The 26,365-nt window shown below is 47.6% G+C and overlaps 1 protein-coding gene across 1 annotated transcript in view; it reads left to right on the forward strand.

Moving 5' to 3' along the window:
- The window catches only part of LOC138453414 (probable ATP-dependent RNA helicase DDX53), a 2,019,656-nt gene that overhangs the window by 1,819,357 nt on the left and 173,934 nt on the right, over positions 1 to 26,365 (forward strand). Inside the window, exon 15 of the mRNA XM_069606246.1 lies at positions 6,799 to 6,886. Coding sequence (XP_069462347.1) covers positions 6,799 to 6,886 — 88 coding nt within the window. The remainder of the gene's footprint in view (positions 1 to 6,798; positions 6,887 to 26,365) is intronic.

Raw genomic sequence — 26,365 nt, forward strand, 5'->3', positions numbered from 1 at the left:
ACCAGCTTTTCGTTGGTTACTCTGATACTCGTGCTGGCAGGGCGGGCTGTGACCAAACAGATCCTGTTGAGGTGGATCATTCTTTGCATTTCAGAATGATACTTTCGAATGGATTGTGTCATCCCACCTATTCCTTATCTTTTGATATTTCCTAATATCCAGCTTGCTGCTTCGGAAAAATGTTTTCCCCAGTAGAGTGCGATGCGCGTCCATGCCGGTCGAGTCGATGTCCCTCGGAGGCCTACATCTCGACGACGATGTCATCACAGGTATAAGTAGCGCGCGCAGCATTCGTGCTCAGTTTCGTTTTTCCGTGCTTCACAGCTTTGGTAATGAAAAGCTTGGTTTTGTGTTATTCGTCAGAATATCATCGAATTTCTTTGAATTTTCTGTCAAAAATCATCGACAAGATGGCTTCCTCATTGGCTCCATCTACCCCTCGGTCTTAAAAAAGGCCGTAACTGCAGGGCCAAGATGTCCATAACTGACCCACACAGGGTCTCTCTGGTGCCTAGGGGCAGAGCATCCGCATTCCGAATGCGGCGAGTGCATGTCTATGACGGCCAAGCCCTTGAGGGAGCGCAGAGGGAAACTGTAGAGAGGTAAGCCTCAAAACGAGGCATTGTAAGAAAAGGAGTCATAGATCGCCGTCCACTTCTTCCTCTAGTTCACCCGAGAGGGTACTTTGTCCTTCCAAAAACAGTACCCCGGCACACTGGGAGGAATTCAGAAAAAGCATGTTAAAGGTGTTCGAGAACGGGGCCTTGCCCCCCTCGAAGACACCTAAAGGCGATACCCCAGGTGAAACTGGGAAGCACAGAAGCCGTGAGTCCTCGACTCCATCTGTGTAAACTTCTCGAACAGCTACTCCCTCGAGTCAAGACATAGCCTCCATGACGCACAAGAAGTAGTCACTATCGACCCATAAGGCAAAGCCGAAAAGTGCGTCATCGCCGCCTTCGGCACCTTCATCGAAGGAGAAGACATCGACGCCTTGCGTGTCGATGACCTTGACGCGTACACTACAGTGTCTTCGACTGTCTCGACGAAGACCTCAACATTCGGATCAATCCCATTGACAACTTCGAGGCCGTTGACAATTTTGTCAACGCCGTTGACGTCATCTTCAACGTTTTCAACTATTTCAGCCCCAATTATGACGTCTATAGCTCCTTCTGCCACTGTTGAGAAGATTTATACACCTCAACCTCGATCAGATTTTTTCAAAACTCTGTCCTCAATATATGAGGATGTAGAAGATTCTTCTGACGAGGAGAGACCCTTTGGGCTCCAATATGGCACACCTTCTGTCCCATAAGAACTTGTGTCAGAGGAATCCCGAATTAAACATCTGCAGGACTCTCTGCATGAGGTAAGTGGCATTGACACTTACCCTGAAGTGGAATTCAGTTGGGCTGATCCAGGAGATCATGTTGAAGGAGATTATAGACAGCTTATGAATTATATGATAAGGCATTTATAACGCGCCTGTGCTCAAGTGTTTCAAGGGTTATGGAGTACATAGAATGGTCTAGGCCCGCTCCTGTCTTCGGGCAGGATGACTTAACAGACATTCTCGATAAAGGGCCACAGGAAGACACTATTGTCCCCTTTCACAAAGCTCTACACAAGAGAGTATCCTCCAGCTGGGAGACCCCAGAGGTTATCTCAGTAGTTAACAAGAGCAGCAAAATATAAAGCATCAGCTGCGGATCCTCTATACTTGTTGAAGCACCCGACACCTGAAAGCCTAGTGGTACAGGCTGCAACCTCTTCTGGCAAGCAAAATGCTTAGTCCACAATCCTACAAGATAGGGATGACAAAAAGTATGATGCCATGCCCAAGAAAGTTTTCTCGGCAGGTAGTATGGCGTTAAAATCTGCTAATGCTACATGCACTCTGGCAAGGTTTACCCACACCCTTTGGGATTGCATTTCAATCGCAGCTGACCACATCCCTGAAGGGGAGGAGAAGGACTATTTTTGAGCTTATCAAGGATGTAAAGGATGCTCTGTGCAAATCCCTCCAGACCGGTCTCGACTCTGTGACGGCATCAACAGAGCCATGGTGGCTAGTATGACAATCCACAGATTTACGTTTTTGCGGAAGTCAGGATTTGCTCCCGATGTTCAGTCCAGACTTCTGAATATTCCCTTTGACGGCACTTATCTATTTGGGAAGAAAGCTAATGACAGTTTGGAGAAATTGCAAACTTCCAAGGCGGCGGCCAAATCCCTTGGAGCTACAATAAGGCAAACTCCGAACCGCCTCACAGGTACGCCCTGGAGGGGTAGGACCTTTCGCTATTATTCCGCATTCAGGAAACGCAGAGGACAGCCAGCTCAAAGGGGCCAAAGACTATTCCCCCATGGTGGTCGGGGTAACGGTACTAAGACTGCAACAGCAGGAGCTGCTTTACCCTCAGCCTCTGCGTCAGCAATAGGAAGCAGGTTAACTCAACATCTGACAGAATGGCAGGCTATTACTTCAGATGCTTGGGCATTGGAGACAGTTGTCCAGGGTTACTGCCAGCCTTTCCTACAGACACCTCGGAGTCATCCACCGGGGAACAATTTTTTGAAGTTTCCAGATCCGCTCCTTATGCAGGAGATTTTAGCCCTGCTAGAGAAAGGTGCTATAGAACCGTTATCTGTAGCGGAGAGGAACAAGGGTTGGTACTCCCCATGGTTCCTAATTCTGAAAAAGGACCGAGGAACGAGACCCATTTTGGACTTACGAGAATTTAACAAGTTCCTCAGGAAAGACAATTTCAAGATGGTAATTCTTTCCCAGATCCTTCAGTCAGGCCCTCTAGCTTCAGGATTGGTTGGTATCACTGGATTTTCAGGATGCTTACTTTCATGTGCCAATCCATCACAAGCACAGAAAGTACCTGAGGTTCGCAGTTGGCAACTCTCACTATCTGTTTCGGGTTCTGCCATTTGGGCTAACCTCCAGGGCGAGGGTTTTCACCAAGCTAATGGCGGTTGTGGCAGTGAGTCTTAGGAGAGGAGGGATTCACGTCTACCCCTACCTGGATGATTGGTTGATCATGGCCAGTTCCCCAGAACAAGCCCTGGATCATCTAAGCTATGCCTGTCACTCCCTCCAGAGGCTGGGCTTCTCCCTCAATTTCAAGAAATCCCACATGATACCATCACAAAGACTCCAGTTTATCGGCGCAGTCGTGGATGCATCCCTGGGAAAAGCCTCACCACCAGAGGTGAGGGCTCAAGACATTCTGCAGATGGTGACAAAATTCCAAAACACCCAACATCTTCCGGCCTTCGATTTTCTACGGTTGATTGGTCTGATGGCATCTTGCATTTTTCTGGTGCCACAGGCTCGCCCGAGAATGAGATCTCTCCAATGGCCTCTGAGGACACAGTGGTCACAGTTCTCAGGAAGGATGTCAGATCTCCTACAAATCCCAAACAGAGTCTCACTGGATCTTCAGTGGTGGGTCTGTCAGGAAAACATCTTAAAAGGAGAACCTTTTTGGCAACCATGGCCGGAGATAACAGTAGTGGCGGACGCCTTCCTCATGGGGTGGGGAACTATTTGACCATCATCGGTCGTTGGTCTCCATCAGAGTCCAAACTACACATCAACCTTTTAGAGCTGAGGGCAATCAGACTAGCGCTGAAGGCCTTTCTGCCATCTGTACGGGGAAAGAATGTCCTGATAATGACGGACAATCTAGTGACCAGGTACTACCTCAACATGAGAGGAGGTGTAGGGTCACTACCACTGTGCAGAGAGCCAATGCAGCTCTGGTTTTGAGCAATACAAGAAGGAATCTCTCTGTCGGCAGTTCACCTAGCTGGAGACGATCTGAGCAGGAAGAGCTCAGTCTCCCACGAGTGGGAACTAGCTCAGGAAGTCCTTCAAGAGATCTTCACCCTTTGGGGAACCCCTCAGGTGGATCTGTTTGCCACCTGTGCCAACCGGAAGTGCAAACTGTGCTGCTCAAGGGAATTTCCCCCGAGAGGAGCTCTAGGGGACACGTTCATGGTGAACTGGGAATTTCCTCTTCTCAACGCGTTTCCTCAAGTCCCTGTCATTCCTCACGTGATAACGAGGTTGAGGAGGTTCAGGAAAACCATGATCCTAATTGCCTCGGATTGGGCCAGGTCAATGTGGTACCTAGACCTTCTGGACATGTCCATCTGCCCTCCAATTCGTCTTCCACAAAGAGAGGATCTTCTCTTGCGAGAGGAGATTCAAGTTCTCCATACGGATATCAGGACTCTCAGCCTTCACGCTTGGTTTCTGAAAGGCTGAGATACAAAGATTGGGACCTCCCGGACGACGTAATGGAGGTGTTGCTTTAGGCCAGAATTCCAGCAACTAAATCCTTACACTGCTGCCTTTGGAATTAGTTCTGCAGCTAGTGTAGGGATAAGAATGTTGACCCTATTACATGAAACACACCGATGGTGTTATCTTTTCTTTTGCACCTGGCAAATCTGGGTCTACAGATTGGTACGATTTAAAGGGTACCTGGCAGCGCTTTCAGTCTTCAAGTGCACTTCTGAGGAAGTCTCATACTTTAAAATACTGTTGGTAATACAATACTTGAAGGGATCAACTAATGTGTATCCCCCAACTCCTTTTCAGGTTTCCCTGTGGAATCTAAATTTGGTCTTAAACTTTCTAATGGGTACACCCTTTCAGCCCCTTAATTCATGCCTGTTACGTCTTACCCTAAAAACAGTCTTTTTGGTGGCGCTAACATCTGCCCAAAGGTCGAGTGAGCTACAGGCTTTATCCTGCAAGCCTTCTCACACTGTCTTCCACAAGGACAAAGTGGTATTACAGGTGAAGCCGAACTTCCTCCCCAAGGTTGTTTCTGAATTTCATATCACCCAGAAAAAAACTTTGCCATCCTGTTACCCGCCTCCACATCCGGGGAAAGAGGAAGAAATGCTGCACAGACTCCATCCGAGGCGTGCTTTGAGTTTCTACATTAGCAGACTAGCAAAACTGAGACAAACTGATCAATTATTCGTGGGTTACAGAGGCCATACGTTGGGCCTAGCCATCACCAAGCAAACAATCTATAGGATAATTATTCTAACTATTGCAGAATGCTACAAATTGTCCGGTAAAGACCCTCCTGAGCAAATAAGTGCTCATTCAACCAGGGGTATCACATCTTCGTCAGTTCTGCAAAGGGGAGTTCCAATAAAAGACATTTGTGCAGCCGCCACATGGTTGTCTGCACACACCTTTACAAGATACTATAGTCTGGATTCCTTCACTATCCAAGAATCTAAATTTGCAAAAGCAGTACTGCACTCTGTGCATACTAAACGTCTTTAATTTTACTCCCTCCTCCGGATTACATTACTGCTTAGGGAGTGTTTCAAAAGATAAGGAATACGTGGGAGGACACAGTCCATTCAAAGAACAAGTTATTTACCCATGGTAACGTTCTTTCGACTGGATGTTCCTCCCACGTATTCCTTATCACCCGTCCCATCCTTTCCTGCAGTAAAACATCCCTTGTGGTTACAATTTGCGCTCCGTCAAGGGTAGTAACCGTCTAACTCAAGACATTGCTTCGCACTTCAAAACAGAACTGAGCAATGGACGCTGCGTGCGCTACTTATACCTGTCATGACGTCGTCGTCGAGACGGAGGCCTCCGAGGGACATCGACTAGACGGGCATCAACACGCAGCGCCCTCTACTGGGAAAATTTTGGATATTAGGAAATATCAAAAGATAAGGAATACGTGGGAGGAACATCCAGTCGAAAGAACGTTACCATGTGTAAGTAACTTGTTCATCTGGCTTGGAAGGATGTGCTTGAGGTTCTCAGAGCTCATTCTACCAGAGGAGTGGCTCCCACATCTGCCCTTCAGAGGGGAGTTCCTGTCCTAGACATTTGCGAAGCTACAACGTGGGCGTCTTTGGACACGTTTGTTAAGCATCACTGCTTGGATTCCCTTGCGGGACAGGATGCCCGTTTTGGTAGGGCAGTCCTCCAATGTTTTCTGGTTGACGTGTTGTCCTTGCTTCCTCCCTCCTCCAGGTTTAGGTATGATATGAGATATGATAGATGATATGATGATATGGCATTTATAACGCGCCTGTACACAAGTGTTTCAAGGCGCGACGAGGCAAGGGAGGGTAACAGAGGGAAGACGGAGACAACGATCTTCCTAGGCCAGGTAACATCGAGATCGCGCAAGTGCAGGGGAAGGGTGAGGGAGAAGTGCAGTACATAGGATAAACAGAAAATAAATAAAAACAATATATAAGAACAATAAATGGGTACTGCTGAGGGAGTCTATCATGGATGAGGAATGCATTAGAAGATCGAATTACTTACCTCTCAATAATGTTCTTTCTGATGGATGTTCTGCTGACAAAGTTGTCATCACCCTCCCTACCTGCCCCTCTTGGCGGAAAGCCAGTATGCCATTGGTTCTACGGTCCCTTAGTGTCAGAGTTCTAGTGAAAAGGGTGGAACAGAGGTCACGGCACCTCAATATATGCGGGTCCCGACATCCTGTCTGACACAGGGCACATAGAGCCGTCGGATGGAGCCGACCTGGAGCCATGCTGCACGCCATGGCTTGCCGAAAAGTGCCCTAGAACAGCTGTGCTGGTGAGAGGATTATAATAGATGAGGAATCCGGGAAGGAATGTCCATCAGACAATTTTACCGAGAGGAAAGTAATTTGTTCTTTAGAGATGGTGTCGCCAAAAGTAAAATCCTTTTATCGCACAATGTTCCTAAATTGTTGCTCATTTATGCTGAATTATTTTCCTTCTCTCAATCCTTAGGCGTACTGGTGAATCTATAACGCTTGTCACTAGGAAAGACTGGAGAGTGGCAGCTGAACTAATTAATATATTGGAGCGAGCCAACCAGGTAAGCTATGAAAGCCCATGAAACATATGTATACTGGACCAATATTTAGTAATTTAATTTATATATTTCTAATTGATGCCTTCATCCATGATTCTGTAACCTTTCATTCAGCAGGAGGCGCAGTACGGGTCTGCGTAGACTCTTCTCAACACCTGTGGCAGACCTAGTTTCCTTTCTTCCAAGCCCACTGTTCTCTTCAGGAGCACCACCAATTCAGGTTTTACACTCTGCCTAATCTCACAAAGGCCTCAGGTTTCCAGTACTCTGTGGACTGCAGATCTCAAATTTTGCTCTCCAATCCCCACAGAATGTGTCTGTTTGACAGGAAATACAACCCCACATCAGCATGTTCTGTTTATGCATCCAATGTGTCTCTTGGAACGTGCCGGAAAGCTCTTCAGCTTTTTCCACTAGTAAAAAGACAATACGAGGGCTTGGTCGGGGTCCCCATGCATCGAAAAGAAGTCTGAATAGCAGGACCCAACCCGAAAGGAGAAGCAGCACTGAAATAGGTCTCACCTGCGCAACAGTTCCTCTTGGCACCACTCTACTTCATTGAAGGAGTCCACATGCTAAGGACTCCTTGGGGGAAGACTGCTACACAGGTACTGTTTCCCGCCTGTTTCTCCACTCCAGTGGAATGGGAGAGATTTCATCTGAAGATGCTTCACACCTTTTCCAAGGCTGCAGTGCCCTCGGGGCCAACCCCGCTTGGACAAGCTGCAGAGACCCAGCATGGGAACGTGTAGCACAACTAAGGACTCAGCCCTAGCTCCCATGGGTGAGGACCCGTCATTGCGTCTGGCACCCGGAGCCAGCTCCACCCACCTTGGCACCATAGACACCAGAGCATCTCTAGAGTATCTGTTCCTATGGGGGGAATTCAAGTCAAAGATTGGGCGAAATCCTTGACAAAGAGAGTGATCCTATTCCTCTTGGGCTTGAACCCCTATGCCCTGGAGAAGTGAGAGACTCTACGGTAGAGTGCTATGACAAAGGAGAAGCGATGTTGGATCAGGCTGCCAACTAGCAGGAGGCCAGTGGTTTGGATGTCTCTCCAGTGTTGGACACCTTTCCAGCTCCCACTCTAGAGAAGCCTGATTCTTCATACCTAAAGCTTATGGCTGAAGTGTTTGTCACTGAGCTTGTCCCCTTCCAGACAAAGTTCAATTCGAGCTTGGACATTATGAATGAGGGCCCCAACAGAGAGACCTGCTGCCTTTAAACCCAACTTTTGTTACGCTCACCTGGCTCCCACAGGGGCGTCGATCTGAACTGGACAGCTGCGGTCTCCACAAATGTGACGCGTAGTGCCGAGATGACGGACTGGACTGGCCCACCTAGCTTCGTTTGCTTGGCCCGTAGGAATATTCTTCTGCAAATGGAGAAAGGGAATTAAGCACCCGTGGAGTTGAGCGTTATCCCCACCCCCCTACTCCCGCTGTTCTCCCCACTGATCACCTTTGATGTCCCCTCTTATAGTCTCACCTGAAGGTTTGGAAGATGAGCTCTCCATCCTGCATTGAGCGCAGGGGCGTGTAGATAACCAGTTGCTTCACTGGCTTGAAATAATTGGTGAGTTCCAGAACAATATTGACTCTGAGATTTCCGGCAAGACGCCCTAAGTATGTAGTTCGTAAGGGTCCAAATGTCTGACTTTCACTCTTGTCCGATTCCTTGAAGGTTGCATCTTGACCCTAGCGAAGAGTTCCTCGTAGCAACCGGTAATATTCAGGTAAGGGTTTGTATTATCCAACAGTTCGATAAAATAATGTCAGTATGTAACCTGTTGCTTTCTCCCTTATTCAGGCGCTGAGAGAATGTATGAAGTCTCGGGGAATAATGCCTCCGGCGGTAAAATCAGGTAAGTCTATTGTGGTGAGGAGGGTTCCCCTTGATAGTCCCTTTGTTTCACCTTGCTGTCCTTTTGTTTCCCCTTAGGGGCCGGGGTTCGGCGAGGATGCAGTGGAAGCTGCGCCGACCCGTGAAGAGGAATAGTACCCCCGGTGGTAAAATCAGGTAAGTCTATGGAGGGTAACTAATATTGCCTCTGTTTATTCCGTTGGCACACCTTGCTGTTCTTGTGTTCCCCTTAGGTGCCGGAGTGCGGCAGGAACATGAAGAAGGATGCGGTGGAATGTGAAGATGCTGCGAAGTCCGGTGAGTTCAGCACGGCGCTGCAGCAGGCGAGGCGACGCGCATAAAATAACTTCTTCCAGCTCGAAGGCGCGGTGGATCGGGAATTCAGATAAGGATCAAAGGTATTGCTCTTGTTCTAACCTTTTCTCCTTCTTTCTCCCTTTTTCTAGGAGCTCCAGACTCGAGGCGGGTGTGGCAGAAGACTGGATGCAGACTTGCAGGCACGGTGAGCGTTACGCTGCTGGATGCGGAATATCGCGAAGCGTGTGCTGCTCTTCGGGCGTGGTTTAAATAGCCTCCAAATTAGTCCCAAGTAAGTACTCCTGCCCAGCCCCACCCGAGTAAAAAATAGTCCCTAGGTAAAGTAGTCCCTTGCAAGCCTCTTTTGGCTTGGAGCTCTTGCAGCATGGTCTGCATCAGGTAAGTTTGCAGCATGGTCTGCATCAGGTACGTTTTAATCTATGAGCCTGGCGCCTATGGCGCCAGGACTGACTCTCCATATGAGCCTGGCGCCATAGACGCCAGGACTGCACCCAAATAGCCCCTAGCAGGGGTTGTTAGGCTTGCTTGGAATAACTTGATGCCCGTTTCCGGGGTTACTGGACTTGGTCTGCGTCCCCGGGGGTAGGCATCATGACCACTTTGGAGACCCTGTTGTTAGATGTGTGTGAGAATCCTGCCTCCGTTCCCACAGTTGACCGAGATGTGGCAAAGAAGCACCATCTGGTGCCTTCTGACACAGCCTTTCTGTCCACTCACATCTCTCCTGAGGGCTTGGTGGTTCAGGCTTCGGAAATAATTTGAAGATGTCAATGTTTCCCCTCTTTGTCTCCTGACTGAGAGAGCAAGAGTTTGGATGCATGGGTGAGGAAGAGGTTTGCCTCAGGTACTCTTATCCTGAGGGTGGTGGAAGCTTCCTGGCTGCTGCCAAATTATCTTCTGGCCTCTGGTCTGTGATCTTGGGAGCTGCTGATCATCTGTCAGCTGGAGACTTAGGAAAGGACGTTGGTGCTCTGGTCCAGGGTGGTACAGTCTGTCCATGACGCAGTTTACTGTGTGGCACGGCCATGGCTGTACACAGGTACTGTGATGAGGCACTCCTGGATGGAAAATACAAGGTTCATCCAGGACATGCAGGTGAAGCTCCTGGATATTGCTTAAAAAAAATGTAAACAATTATTTAAGTAGCAGTCAGTTTGTTCATGACTGTATGCATCACATTCTTCTATTCAAAATAAAAGCCATCATTAGTTCACATTGCATGTGTATTTGTTTTTGGTTTATGAGAAAACCTTTACAAATGAAGAGTATTAAAAATTCAGATTTCGTACAAGAAGCAGTTTTTCCTGCATATTTAAGAATATAGAAAGTGAAAAAATAAAGCAAAAGGGTGAAATAACAAGGTAAAATAAAGGCTCAGAAACCAGGGATTTAACTAAGCAGACTGATCCCCCTTGACTCGAGGGTTCAATAACTTGGCTAGTCTGTTGATGGTTCCTTAAGATAGTTAGCTTCTCCAAGATTTTTAAAATCTCAGCAGTTAGCATGACTTCTTGGCCAGAGATCAGTCTGTCCCAAAATGCATCCTGAACTTGGCTCTCCTCTCTGGTTACAAATCTCCCCAGTGATGGTACGCTGATCGCCCATGTGCCTTCGCACTCCAGCAGCAGGTGTTTGAGGGATTGTAATTTCGGAGAGGCACAGATCTTGCAAAAGCTTATTGCCTTCTCGCCCTGGTTTCTTTGGTCCAGTATTTCACCCGTGTGGGCTATATTCAGTCTGAGCCTGAGAAAGTTGTTTCTGATTCTTTGGTCTGGGAATTTTTCCAGGTAGTGCGGGATGGTGCCAAGCTTTCTGTCCGCTATCAGGAATAGGTTTGGAGGGTTAAGCCTTCTGATTCCCTCGATCGTTTTGATCCAGTCCTCCGTTTCTAATGTTTTTTTAACTTTCTTAGGATTTTGTATGAGAGTTTATCTTGTTAATTCTAGCCTATATAAAATGCAGCCAATCTTTTCTTCCAAGCCGAGGAGTTTTTTTGATTTAGACTTTTTTAGATGTTGGTTTACATCGAAGAAAAGAGTGGATACACTAGCTGTAATTATGTTACGATAGAGGGACAGTAACTTCCACTCCGCGCGGCAGCTCAAAGAGATCAGACCCAACTCAAATCTCAGACTAGCGAGAGGAGTGCACAAAGGGAGATGAAGAGAAGATTTCCACAAAGAGCCCTCAATTTTACTCCAGTCGTAGTTCCACAAAGAGGCTTTGCCTCAAGGCCATTAAGAAGGACCGGGACAACTTTACCTATGTAGAACTTCTTGAGTGGAATTATAGAGAATTTGCAGAATCTTCCGTTTAGATGTTTTATTTGTGCAAGAATTTTTGATTTCTTCCCAAGAATGGAGTGTATCACCTTGTTTGAGGTTGGGTGAGCAAGGATTTCATATCCCAGGTATGTTAACTCGTCCACCCGTGGAATTGCTTTACTGTCCAAAACCCAGTTTCTTGAGGTCACCTTTTTTTTTGCATGTTTGAAAATGAGGACCTTAGATTTAGATGGGTTAATTATGAGGCCGTTCAGTTTAGCATAATCATTAAGTTTGGATAGGAGTTGTTGCAACCCTATCGCTGAGCCATCCAGTAGCACCAGGTCATCCGCATAGGCTAACCAAGGGAGTTTTCTTCCGTTGATTCTCGGACAGATTAATGATGCAGAGGCTAAGAAATCACCAATGTCTGAAAGAAACAGATTAAAGAATAATGGTGCACCCAAGCAACCTTGTCGTACTCCCTTCAGGACTTGGATTGTTTCAGATAGATTGCCTGGTTCGTCCAATCTCACTCTGATGGTAATGTTCTTGTGGAGTTCTATGAGCATTGCAAGAAGGGGTGCCGGAATCCCCCAATTATTTAGTTTCTGCCAAAGGAGGGATCTGTCTACGAGGTCGAACGCTTTTGATAAATCGACCCATGCCCCGTATAGTGGAGAACCTTCTTTCTCATTTGCACTTTCACTCAACAGGTTCAGGACAAGTCCATTAAGACTGGTAGAAAGGTGTTTCCTGAAACCTGTTTGCTGAGGGGGAAGGATGTGTCTAGAGTCCACCCATAAAGTAAGTTCTTTCAATATTAATCTCATAAAGATTTTGCTATCTATGTCCAAAAGGGCAATGGGTCGATAACACGCTGGGTTTCGCCTATCACCCCCCCTTGAAAAATGGAATAATAAGTGCGCTCTTCCATGATGGTGGGAAGACTTCATTCTTTAAAATTTCTTGAAATAAATGGAAGAGTAATTTAGCCCATAACTTTGATTGGTTTTTAAGCACCTGATAAGTGAGGCCATTCGGACCTGCTGCCTTAGAGACAGAGGAAGATGTAATAAGGTCCTCAATTTCTTCCTCATAGAATGTCAGCGACCAGGTTACGTTTGGGTGAGGATGATCTCTGAATTCAGTTGCTTCAAAGTTTTTGGACAAATATTCCACCCACTTGTGCTCAGGGACTAAATTGCAGAGAGAGCTATTTTGGCCGGTTTCCAGTTGGTTTAATGCCGCCCAAAAGTTCCTGCAATTATTTGCATTGAGGAGGAAAAGCATTCTCTCCCCGTCTTCTTGGCGTTTTTGATGCTTGTGATTCTTTGTCCAATTCCGATATGTTTGTTTAGCCTTTTTGAGCTTTTGTATACAGCTGGGCGGATCTTCTGCTTCATTTTATTTTATGTGGCGTAATGTTTGGCGTAGGATTCTCTTCTTGTTGAATGTTTCCTCATCGAAAATTGTGAATGTGCGTCTGTTTCCCTGCAATCTTTCCTTCACTTGGCTGGCAGGTGGACCACACAAATTTCCCAATTTTTCTGGGTGCATTTCATTTACCCATATAGCAGGAGGAACTGCCTCCAGAAGTTTGTTTAACTTATTCCCCCCATTTCTATATTTGGCCACTTTTAGTTTACCTTTGTGAACGTCCAATTCCTGTGTGGTATATAGGTTGGAGGCTCTCTGAATTTTGGGGAAGAGGAGTTCCAGCCTGGCGTGATCACTCCCCTCTTCCCAATCCAGAGTAAGACTGGGACAAAGTAGGTTAAGAGAAGATGAAATGAAGATGTAGTCTAAAGTTGATTGCAGAGCCCCTTGACGCCAGGTTGGTCCAGCCACTTCCACAGACCTATTTTTTTCATTTACCATGTCCAGGTCCCATGACTGGAAAAAAATCCCACCATTGCTTGCCTTTCCGTATAGTACTTTGTTTGGTTTGGCCAGACCTCACATTCCCTGAATTAATACAATCAGTATTCAGGTCCCCTGCAATGATGATCTGTGCTCCCTCGGAATTTGCTCTTAGCGGTTGACAGTAGGGAATGTAGGGATTCTATGAAATCTTGGAGTTTTGACCTAGCAGGGTTCCAGTAGAAGTTAACCAGGATTAGGGTAAGCCGAGAATCATTCGGTCCGATCTCTGCTTTGCAGGCTTGAATGCCCACCGTGTTGTTGCATAGCGGAACAATTTCTTTGACAGTAGAATTTTTGGTTGCTATTAAAAGGCCTCCTGCTGGTCTCCCTTTAAGTTTTTGTGAGGCCTTGAGATTTTGTATTGTAAAGCCTTCTATATCAATGGGATTAATCAGCCATGTTTCCTGAAGCAGCATAATGTCATTCTGTTGTAAAAGTTTATTTTTCAGCTGCTTTTTCCTCAAGAAACTCGGTCCTCTGGTGTTCCAGGAAGTTAATCCCAGACCCCTTTGTCTAAAGGCTGTTCCGCTCCTCGCCTAGTTTCAGGAAGATTTGTGTGACAATTTCTGGGATTTTTGCTAACAGGTTCTCATTTAATTTGGGCCCAGGTGAGACTTTGCTTTGGGGCTCTCTTATCACTCTGGTGGTGCCCATAGAAGTGGATGTATCCTCTACTCCTATCTGTTTAGGGCCCGGGCGATTGCCATACCTTCCTTCCTCCTCTGATTCAAATACCCGAAGACCTTCTTTAGCCAGATCATGTTTGTTAGTGATGAGGGCCTGTTGCGCCTTTCTTGAAGTGAGGGCTATTTCCACGAACAATTTATCTTCTCTAATCGCAAATGAAAGGTACTCGATGTCTTCAGAGGGAAAGAGAAACAAATTGTAGTTCTTTTTAATCTCTGAAAGTAGAACTGATCTGCTAAGTGATTTTCCCTTTTTTTGTTTTTCTAGTCTCAGCCATACTTTTGGAATGGTAAAATTAGGCATCACAGTTTCTTCTTTTCTTATCGGAGAGCAGTACTGTTTACTTTCCATTTTCTCTCTGCTATCATCCTGAGGACGTATTTCAAGATTTATGAATTTCCCTAATCCATTCAGACAATCTACTTCATTAAGTGTGGCTCTTGATGGTATCGCTTCTTGGGCAGCTATTGAGGGAGAAGCATTGGTGAGAGCGGAAGAAGAGCCTGTTTTCCCCATCGGTTTTAAGAAAATTGGCGCTAATTTTACAGCAACTTGTTTTTCCTCCAATTTACCCACATTTGCTTTTACCTTATTCGATTTTTGTTTCAGAAATATTGGGGCAATTTTGATGTTTGTATGGGCTAATTTTTTATTTTTGTTGTTAAGGGCTGCAGATGGGGATGTTGTAGGGTCCGTTTGCATACCAAAGTTTGAAATTTGAATTTTGATGACACTGGAACCTTCCTTGCAATTTAGGCCTGCCTTTTCCTTCCCTTTTTCCCCCGGTACACGCTTATTGGCTTGTGAGGTAAGCGAATTTGTGGTCTGAGAGGAATTGGAAAGAGGCAGAGCAGCTATGCTAGTTTCCGCTGTCTTTTCACTAGACGGAGTAGTCAGGTTTTTCAGAAATGTGTTCTTTCCTGTTTTTTTTTAGGAACGTTATTTCTCTGGTTTTTTGATTTCTTCGTATTTTTGTCATGTAGAGTATAGAGAATGATCTCTTTAGACCTGCCCACTTTTTTCCTTTTTTGGCACTTTTTGCTTTTGGTTTTCAAGGGTTCTTCTGGGCTCTGGTTCCCACTGCCGGTCAATTGGTCTTGTGTATTGTCTCTGTGAGTTGTTTGGGCACTATCGCCAGTGTCTTCAATGATGTCAATGTCGACATTTGCCAGTCTTCGAAAATCTTCCAGAGTAGAGTCTGAAAGCGGAGTGTCGTCAAAACAATCTTTTGCGCCCTCCCCTGTTGGGATCTCTTTCTGGTTTTGGTAGTTTTGTATTTCCAGAGGGAGCTTCTTTAACAGCTCTTGAGTTGTGACACTGCTTTTTGCTCCCTCTTTCAGTATATTATGAATTTGGGCAATATCTAACCCTTGTTTGAGAATTGGGATCAAAATGGCGTTCATGATGTTATTTGTGGCGACCAGTGCTGATTCATTCTTCGAGATTTCATGTGACATCTCCAAGAGGAGACCCGCTTGTGTTTGTACCTCTGTTTTGAGAAGGTCAAATACTGAGACCAAAGAGTTTAAAACAAAGCTCAAAGCTGCCAAAGTACTTTCTCCTGGTGGGGGAGATCCCTCAGAAAAGATTGCTGTTGGATCTTCCAGATGGTCTTGATGGATTGGCGAGCTCGCCCTATTATCTTGAATGGTATTTACGGGCGTTTGATTATTTTCTTCACTCTCTATTGATGGGGTATTTTCTAAATTCTTATGATCATGGGGCGGGTGGCTGCCAGATGGAATCGATAATGTCGACCAGGTCGTTCGCACTCTACAAAAGTGGTCATTGATTCTGCTCTGAATCTTTCGTGTCGTCAGGGTATACTCCAGCCCTCGTTTCCAACCTTTCTGGATATGGAGATTTGGAAACAACCCCTCGGGGGTTTGCTGACTCTCTATATTGCTGAGAGCGTAGTTGGTAGTGCATACCGGCTGAGCTATAACAGGGTCAGAAGTGTCCCCCCTCCCCAGCCTCGCTCCCTGCCTCCAGATATGACCCATCCTGTCCAGCCATCTCTTCCTCAAGAGGTGAACTCCGTAATCTCATTGCAGGCCTTGAACATGAACAATGCTTATTACAGTTAGTGGAGAAGCTTTTGGATTTATTTACCTTTCTGGTGCAGCCCCAGTGCGTCAAACAGTCGCTCAACAGTCCCTGGGCTTTACTCCTGCCGGGCTTAACGCCGCAAGGGTGGTAGCCTTCCTCCTTTAAAGAGGCCCGTAGTCACGTGGCCGGGTCACGTGTCCCTCTCGCCCCGCCTCCTCCAGGAAGCGCAATGTTGCGACGCCGGCAAGAGCCCAATGTAGCTCTCAGTGCCAGGCACACAGAAAACATCCTCTGCACAGTCAGGAGAGTTCACCTTGCAGAGCACGTAGCACACAGTGCAGTGGCAGCCTTCCTCCTTTAAAGCGGCCCGTAGTCACGTGACCGGGTCACGTGTCCCTCTCGCCCCGCCTCCTCCAGGAAGCGCGATGTTGCGACGCCGGCAAGAGCCCAATGTAGCTCGCAGTGCCAGGCACACATAAAACAGCCTCTGCACAGTCAGGAGAGTTCACCTTGCAGAGCACGTAGCACAAACCTTGCATGTTTATCCAATGTTGAGATATTCTCGAAATGGCCCCCATATGTCCTTTGGCCTACTTGCTGCAGTGACTGTCTCCTCCCTTTCATTGACATACATCAGTTCTCTGAGCCATTCCTGACATGATGGTGCCAGTCTGGATTTTCATTTTCATTTCATCAAAATACATTTTTTTGCAATAATACAACCCATATTGAACAGTCTACGCACTTGTATGGAAACTTTGCCTATGTCGCCCAGTAGGTATTTAAGGGGAAGGAACATGGGGGGAGATTCCGGCCACTGCATGCAACACCTCAGCCACCTCTCGCCAAAACTGCGCTATCGTTGGGCAATTCCAAAACATGTGGATCGAGTCTTCCCCTTCCCCGCCATATTTCATACATTTATCAAGTGCATCTGGGAAAAATCGGAAACACTTGCCAGCATCTAATACAGTCGGTTCAGCACTGTAAACGGTTATATGTGATCTTACCGACCACAAAAACAGAGTGGAACATAACAGAGTGGGCAAAACATCGAAAAACATGGTGTTTTTTTTATATTTGGGGGTCCCTCTCCCAAACCCCCCTTTTTTAGCCCTTTTAAATCCCCCAAACCATTTTAACCAGTTACCCCACTACCCTTTATATATTTATTTAATCTTTTCAGTGTTTTTCATTGTCCACTCTGTTATGTACCACTCTGTTTTAATAACAGTTGCAATAAAATGACTGGATACATTTAAATTGTATATGCCGTAAGCGTGCATTGAGTGAGACTTTCTTTGATAAACGGCAGAACCTCTGCCACTTAGTCTCCTCGATGCTCACAGCCAGATCTCTCTCCCATTTTACCCTTGCTGTATTCCGTTGCACCTGGTCCGCCTGTACTATCTTGTATAACCTCGATACCTGCCTCCATGGTTCATCACCTGATACTATAGCATGTATACATTTACAGGATTCTGGTTCCTGTGGAACGACGGCCATCTCGGAAGTGCAGCTGCCCTCATCTGAAAATATTGCAGTAATCTAACCGGGTTAGCCCCCAGTTTTGCTGTACATTCTTTTTGTGTTATAAATCTTCACCTGGGGTACAGATCACCCAGCACCATTACTCTCTCTGGACATGTTTTTATATCAGGATAGTACATTGGGGGAAGTCCGGGACAATTCCACATAGGGACCTTGCCACTGTAAGGAGTTGTTCCCAGGCGTTTAAACACTCAAGCAAATGTGTTTACTGTTGTGCGCACCGGGTCAAATGTACATTAATCACTATAGCAGGCTTCTAGAATGGCTACTTTAAGATCTGTTGGAGCTGCCTTGTAACGCTCTAATGCTTGTATTGGTCTGACGTATATCAATGGCCTGCGTATTGCGCCTTTGCCACCAAGTAATATAACTCAGTCTGGAGCAGCTAGTCCCCATCGATCATAAGGTTGTGTCAGCCCTTCCCAGCTCATACAGGGCATTCTGACCCCCCCCCCCCTTCCCCCCCCACACACACGCACACAGCAGTGCCATAGATCTGAGTTTTACAACAGAAAAACTGCACTCTGGCCATATCGGGGTAGTGGTGAAGTAATACAGCAGTTTGGTGTTATGCAGAATCCACTGCAGTTCCCATGGGTAGCACTACAGCAGATTAAGACTACAGGTATATGCAAGAAATCCCCTTTGGTATCAGTCTATACCACAAAGATTTAGTTGGTAGCTGTGGCTAAGCAGTCAGACTTATCTCAAGAGGGAAATGAGCAGTATTCAGGGTTTACACATTAGGACTACAGTACTAGGGTACAACGAAATACTGACCAAAGCTTTGTATTAAAAAGAATATATATATTTATTTTTCACACTTCTAGTTAAACACGTCGATCACAATAATAAAAGCAAGTTAAAACAGTCAATAAAAGTATGCACAGCCCCCTATTTAAATTATAGACAAGTTTGAGCCAGAGTGAAAACTGAGCTAAATGGCACAGGGCCAACAAGGCAAAAATGGCACTCTAGTAATTTCTTTAAAGGGAGGGAAAGGACAAGTTATAAAGAACTAACTTCTTAAGCACACTAGCAACACTTCACAAGTGGATTGCGAACAAGTTAGGCAAGGTAGCACTTCAGTAATAGCAATACATAGCTGACAACCGAGCAAAATGGCACTTCACAATACTTAAGAGGGAAGGAAGGGTGGTTATAAGAGTTTGTTGGTGCATCAACACAGTTGAGGATGAAAAGCAATCTAGTGAAGGCAGTTGTAACAGATTTAGCCAAAGTCATTAGGCCTGTGCCAGAGTTAGTGGTACAGGGCAATGTGCCCAGGATCAAACGGTTCTAGTCGCTGGAGTCAAGTCTTTGGTTAACGATTCAAAAGAAGGGTGCAGAATGGTAAAAGATAATGTTAGTCGATGGGGGCGGCCAACCCAGGAGGTAGGTAAAGGATTTAAAACACCTTTAGTAGTACCCCTCAAAATGGGAGGCCTGGCGGAATAATGTACCTGAGAAAGTGAAAGCGGCTCCTGCGGTGGCGGTTGTTCCTGGCAGTTCCTGCAGTTTGTGTTGTCCAGCAGAGGAAGAGAGGCTCTCGTCGTGGAGGAAGGTTCGAGTTACTGCACTGCTCAGGGAAGAAGCCAGCCGTAAAATGCCGAAACAGATTAAAAGGTACGCTCCTTTAAATCGCGGTCGTGGTGGACGGGTGCCTGGCTATCCGGTCTCCGAGTGCAGGGCACTGGCGATTCGACCAAGGCAGGTCCTGGAGGGCGATTGGCGAACTGGTTGGCCCCACCAGCTCAAGGGAAGAAGACTCTTGCAGGTGAAGATCTTCTCAAGTCGTTGGAGGAAAGTTGTGAGGATCTGCAGCAGGGCTTCACCGGTGGTTGTCGTTGCTGATGTCTTCAGCTTCTCTCCTCTTCGGCTTCTTAGTTCCAGTGGCGACGCCTTGCTCTTCCAGTCGTCAGGAACCTGCTTTTATGCAGAAAAACACCCATTCATACAGCCTAGTTGTCACTCACACAGTGGATTGGTCATCCTGGCGGGAGACTCTCCAGCCTATCAGGGCAGAGTGCGACTTGAGTTGCTGAGGCAACCCTGTCCAGGGGGGCCTACTCCCCCTCCCACACAATGGATCCACCCAAGACTCAGTGGCGCTGAGAGGAAGGCTTCCGTGTGGAAGCCCGCCAAAAGGACGAACAAAGGATCCCCGACCTGGGTTAGGAGTTTAGAGAAAGACACAAGAAAGAAATATTATTAAAGTACTGGCAAAAAAAATGTACCGGATTAAAGTTCATAAAAAGATAAACCGATCGGCCACCAGGGGGCGCACGGATGGGATTACTTTCTGTGTAGGCTCTGTGCAAGGGTCCCGAAAAGTGGTTTGAGCCCCCACCACGAGACCCCCCCACCCCCAGCTACAATTTCGACGGAAATTAGCGTCGGAAGTGTTCAGGACATACTGGGCGAAAACCCAGACTGAAACAGAGCTTTTTTCGTGGAGAAACCACCTCTGTAAGATTGGGCGCGCGAAGGCAGAGCAGGCCTGCGAGATCCCGCCGCGCCCTCCAACGATCGCAGAGCCGTGATAGGCGCGGAACCAGGGGGAATTCAGCGACGCACACTGCTGCCAGGGCCCACCGACAAGTACAAGCACACAGGTACGCACTCCCCCACCTCTGTGAGCCGGGGACCCGGAGGGGGCCCGATCGGGCACCGGGTGCGCCCGTGGGAGGACTGCTATGGAGCAGGCCCAGTTTACGTGGTCTCCGCTGTCGCTTCATATACGAGCGTGCACCCCGGTCACTTAAGAAGGAGACGACCGGCTCCATCCGCTCGAGTTGTCCCGGTGGCTCTTCACGTGTGGACTCTCCCCCTGATCACGAACATGGAAGGCGGCGGGCCCTCTTCCGAGTCACAAGTTGGCTGGGGGGCTGCACATAGCACCTGGACCCCGGAGAGAATGAGCAAGCCAATGCGCCTCGGGTCCTATTAAGGGCGCTAGAAGATCTTAACCAGACCACAAAAGTTTGAGGGTTGGGTCCCTGTCTGTCAGGGCGTGTGCCCTCCTCGGAACCCACGCATACTCCTGAACTTACCAGACCCAGGAACAGTACCCCAGCACCCTGCCTGGGGTGGGCTGCGCAGGCCTCAAACTGATCTCTCTTCCTTGGGAACTGTCCCGGAGCCTAGTGGTGTCCTACACCACAGGAAGCTCCCCAGTTGGGTAAAGCAGGAACCGGAAGAACCGAAGGGCAATTAATCACATGAGAGGCTATATGTTATCGGAGCTTTTAATAACATCCCCCCGTCACGCTTCGCCACCGGAGGACAAAGCCTGTATACTTCTCAATAGACCATTCTGGCGGGGCTATCTGTGTATAGCTGAGACCCACACACCTCACCACTGAGGTCCTGCCACCCATGGACCTTAAGGGCAAATTGGCGAAATATAGGTTTACACCAACCCACGAATCCCTGAGGCCACCCGCCGAGTCCAAGATGTCGACTGCAGGATCTGACGCCGCTGCCACCAAGGCGGATGTTGCTGACCTGCTTACCGAGATGAGAAGCATGAGAGCAGATATAGGCAGCAAAATTGATAAAATCACACAAAGAATGGACAAAATGGACGACAGGCTGGAACAAGTCGAGCACAACCAAACCTCTCTGAACACGTTGGAGGCACAAATGGACCACCGCATTGCAGAAACAGAACACAGGGAAGAGGAAATACGCCTAAAGGTTGATGATCTCGAAAAACAGGGAGCGCCGTAACAACATTTGTGTGTTCGGCGTGCCCGAAAAGGAAGGCAAAACCAACCTTGACCTAAAACAGACCCTACACACCATTCTGAAGCTCCTATTTAGGGATGAATTAGTGGATGACCCAAAATTGACCGCATCCATAGGGCTGGAGGCAGACCAGGAGGCCCGAGATCAGTACTGGCTCGTTTTTCACAATTATGCGGACAGAGCTAGGATCCTAGAAAAGGCAAGACACGCACCACAACTTTCACTGGGTAAAGCGAACATTTCAATCTACCAAGACTTATCATCGCTCACATTGGCAATGAGGAAGAAATGCTTCCCAATTACAAGGATGCTGAAGGACAAAGGTATCAGGTACCGGTAGGGTTATCTGTTCTCTCCCACCTTTGAGTGGGAGGCCTCGACAATGAAACTTGTTTCGGAAAACGACATTGTGCACTGTATAGCGGACCTGTTGGGTCCCCAGGGAGAAGGATCCTCCCTTGCTGAATCGAAAGGAGGGGAGGGTGAGTGGCGCACTCAGGGCCTGCGGCGCAGGAGGATTCAGGGATCCAGAAAATTCCGGAGAATGAACAATTCTCAAGACATGGAACATTAACCCGGATTCCAAGCTGTCAAGTTAAGCCGCACGTGGCACAGGAACAATGGGGTGAGTGGTATGGATGAAGCTGAGCGCTCGGGTGCCGCCTGCGAGAAAGTGGAGGGTTTTCGGTATGACAGATGGGGGAGCTCACGCTCAGCATGCGCCAACGGTGCACCCGACCACGGGGTCAGACTTTAGACCTAACTGTTTAATTTCTGTTACACAATCGACAAACTGGGGCCTGCATGTTTAGGGTGCCATGGTGGAAATGTGGGGTAAAACGGACACTGGAACAATGCCTAAAAAGGGGGTCAGAATGAATACTTGTAAGTTGCTTTTGCGGGGTTAAGAATACATGGTTGGGAGCTCACTGTTAAATATGTTTACATTAGGATAGGACCGCTTGTTTCGCGGTTTCCATTGGTGGTCCGAGACCGACTGGGTGATATCAACCTGGACGGGTCGGACGTTGAATGTTGAGGGGGAGGGGAGGAGGGAGGAAAGGGTGGGCTGGGAAGAAGACATATGACCCATAAGAAGACGGACCTGGGGGGCGGAAGAACACAAAATGGGACCATGAAGGGTCAAAGCGCGAATTGGAAGGGTCATCCCTTGGCCTCTTCAGGACTCGCGGAGACCAGACTCACGAGAAATGAACCATACGTTGCATTATCAAACACGACACGGACCATGATGCAGACGACATGGTCGCTTAAGCACTCATACGACGCTCAAGATGTCACCTATATTCTCTAAAGACACACTACGCATATGCACACTTAATGTGAAGGGATTAAACTCCCCCAAGAAACGATCCATGGTGGCCAGAGAATTCAAGAGGTCAAACGTAGATATTATTTTTCTGCAGGAGACGCGATACCGAAGGGGGGAGGAGAGTGTGATTCCATCACATGAGGTAGACCCTTCCTACTGGAGCTTTGATATCTCAAAAAAGGCGGGAGTGGGGATTCTAATTCGCAGAGGCCTCTGGATATCGACTCTTGAGACTTGGTCAGACAAGGAAGGAAGGGCTCTCGTGGTTGTGGGAAACATTCGAGGCACAATTGTCACCCTTGCCACGCTCTATGCACCTAACCAAGGGCAGAATAGGTTCCTCCACAAAATCACTGAGAAGGTTTTTAGCATGGCCAAGGGACACACAGCTCTAGGTGAAGATTTTAATACATGGATGGACAGCTCTGTGGATAGACATACTAGATCCGATGCACACGACCCACCCACCTCTCGAGATGAAGCTGAAATCAAATTAACCCTGGGCCTATATGGCCTCACTGACATTTGGCGCCATTTGCACCCAGCGGATAGGGGCTTCACTTTTTACTCCCTCCCTCATGACACGCTCACACGTATTGACTACATTTTCCTCGCCAATGGCCTCCTGCGAACACTTTGCGCCGCGATTATACACCCCACGGCATGGTCGGATTACGACATGGTTACGGTGGATATATGCTGGAACGACCTGGCCCCCCGGAATACTAAATGGAGATGTAATGACTCCTTATGGGCTGACTCGGTTTTCAAAGAAACTCTTGAAGATCGAACAATTCTTTGCCACTAATGACACGGGAGAGATTGGGAAGTCGTCCGTATGGGAAGCAGCCAAGGCCACTTGGAGGGGGGTGCTCATTAGGGAAGGCGCCCGAAAAAAAAAAGGGAACGTGCCCTGATGGAAAAGAATATTAGGTAGAAGCTCTCTACAGCCCAAAAGTTGGCACCGTCCTCCCCATGTGAGAGACCCAAATATCTTGCCGAAGCTAAACAGTTCGGAGAGGAGCTGAAAATAATTATTGTGGCCAAAACAGCTCAAACCCTACAATACCTCAAACAAAAATATTATGAAAAAGGTGACAAGGCAGACGCCCTCCTGGCGGCTCGTCTCCGTACTCAGAAGGCAGAGAGATGGGTCGAGCTCATCGAGAGGACTGACGGCACCCTCACAGACACGATAGTAACATCCCCCGAAGGCATACAAGAAGCATTGGCCTTCTTTTATGAAGACTTATATACATATGACCCCCCCCCTCCTCCCGAGAGTATTGAGTATCGACACATACCTCAAAAAAGTGCAGATCCCCACGCTCACAATCATGAAGGCCGAATCCTTAGACACACCAGTCACAGAAGAGGAAGTCACAGAAGCCATAAAACGCCTGGAGACGGGAAAGGCCCCTGGGGATGATGGTTTCACGCCTGGTTTTTATAAGACATTCTCCGCATTCATCGCCCCCTTCCTTGCATCCTTGTTCAATCACATCTTTGACACAGGCCAAGCCGCCCCGCCCCCCGTCCTTCTCTCAGGCCCTGCTCGCTGTCATTCCAAAGGAAGATAGAGACCCCAAATATTGTAGCTCCTATCACCCCATCTCTCTTCTCAACATTGATGCTAAGTCATTGCGGCCCGGCTTGAAATGTACTTACCTCGGCTAATACACTCCCATCAAGTTGGCTTCGTTATTGGGAGACAGGATGCGGATACCATGAGGAAAACACTTCATTTAATTCATGAAGCACAGGGAATGGGAGGGGATCCGTCTCTTCTGTCATTGGTTGCCAAGAAGGCCTTTGATAGGGTGTCATGGGACTTCTTAGAAAGGGTTTTGGTCTGGAACGGGCTCAGGCCGAAGCTCCGCCGCACCATCAAAGCACTGTACACATCCCCCCCAACGTCAGTGGCAGTGAACGGAGGCTACTCACGCTGGTTTCCCTTGGAAAGGGGAACAAGGCAAGGCTGCCCACTGTCGGCAATACTATTGGTACTGTCCCTTGAGCCACTGGCTCAGAGGTTAAGGAATGCTGGTAAAGTTAAGGGAATCATAGTGGGGATCGTGAGTATAAACTAGGCCTCTACGCTGACGACATCTTACTACATCTAACTGATCCCCTAAATTCTGTCCCAGCTGCGATCGATATAATCGAAGAATATGGCGAACTGGCCGGCCTGAAAATCAACACTGGGAAGTCTATCCTCCTCCCAATTGATCAAAGTAGAGACTCTGAGACGGAACGCTTTGCCCCTCTACGAGTAAAGGTCAGCCTCTCCACACTCCGATACCTAGGCATCAATGTTACTCGCAACTTGGATTCCCTATACGAGGCTAACTTCCCCCCTCTATCACTTGTCCTTCAAAACGATACCCAAAGGTGGCCCAGACTCACCATCTCCTGGCTAGGCCGTTTAAATGCAATAAAAATTGTGATTCTCCCCAAAATACTCTACTTGTTCCAAATGCTCCCCATCAAAATGCCCCAAGAATACTTTATGGATACTAGAAAGTCCCTTTTAACCTTCCTGTGGCAAAATCAAAAGCCAAGAGTCCCCAGATCTTTGCTCCAGCTTCGAAAAGACAATGCAGGGGTAGGCCTCCCGGACATAGGAACATATTATAGGGCAGCCCAGCTGCGTGTCCTTGTCCCGCATGTCAGGCAGCAGTCAGAACCACAATGGATAGCCTTGGACAATTACCATCTCCACCCTTTCATTCTGGGTGAATGGCTGTGGGTTCTGGGTCCCCAGCTACGTAATAGTGTCAAAAATCACCCCATTATTGGAACAATATGGGCAATATGGAAGCCAGCCAAGAGAATGGTGGGAGTTACGACATGGCCCTCCCCGTTGGGACACCTCTGGTCGCCAGGGATCCGGGATGCAATCCCGGACCCAGGGAGCTTTGAAACCTGGTATGACGCGGGATTGGAAAGGGCTGGTCAACTCTGGAGGAATAGCACCTTCATTACTATTCCGGAGCACTTGGCATAGGCCCGCTATCGGTCTTCCTCTACCTTAGACTCAAGGGGGTGATGACAAGGGCGATATGGAAAAATCAGCTACAAAGGGACCTCACCCCGTTCGAGAGAATTCTCGACACCTGTACGACCTCTAGAGGTTTAATAAGTGCAATGTACTCGGCGTTGATTGAGGTCAATATTACACCATCCCTCACACTCGAGAACAGATGGGAATCAGATATGGGCAGGCAGATCTCACAAAACATATGGCTACAAATTTGTAGACGAACGGCGAAATCATCTATATCCTGCCAATACAAATTGCATGCCCTCAAGTTGATGTATAGATGGCAGTATGATCCGATCCGGCTGGCTAAAATGTATCAAAGGGTAAGCCCACACTGCTGGAGGGGTTGTGGGAAGCAAGCAGATAATTGGCATATGTGGTGGGGATGTGAGATGGTCCAAGCTTACTGGTCAGAGGTTCTCAGCTGGATCAAGGAATTAGATGAGGATGTATGGGAGAAACAACCACTGCTGATTCTGTTCGGCATGGTTGAAACGGACGACACGACCTTGAAAGCACCCAAAATGATACACGGTCTTCTTATGGCCGCAAGAGCCTGTGTCACCATGGCTTGGAAGAGACCCAAGCTCCCTAGCAAAGCTGAGTGGTTGGGTGTTGCACTGAACATATACAGAATGGACAATCTGACTGCGGCCCTACATGGGGATCGCACCACAGTTGAGAATGCATGGTCT

This window comes from Ambystoma mexicanum, chromosome 4p (genome assembly GCF_040938575.1).
Source record: "Ambystoma mexicanum isolate Mex_15411 chromosome 4p, UKY_AmexF1_1, whole genome shotgun sequence".
Taxonomy (NCBI): domain Eukaryota; kingdom Metazoa; phylum Chordata; class Amphibia; order Caudata; family Ambystomatidae; genus Ambystoma; species Ambystoma mexicanum.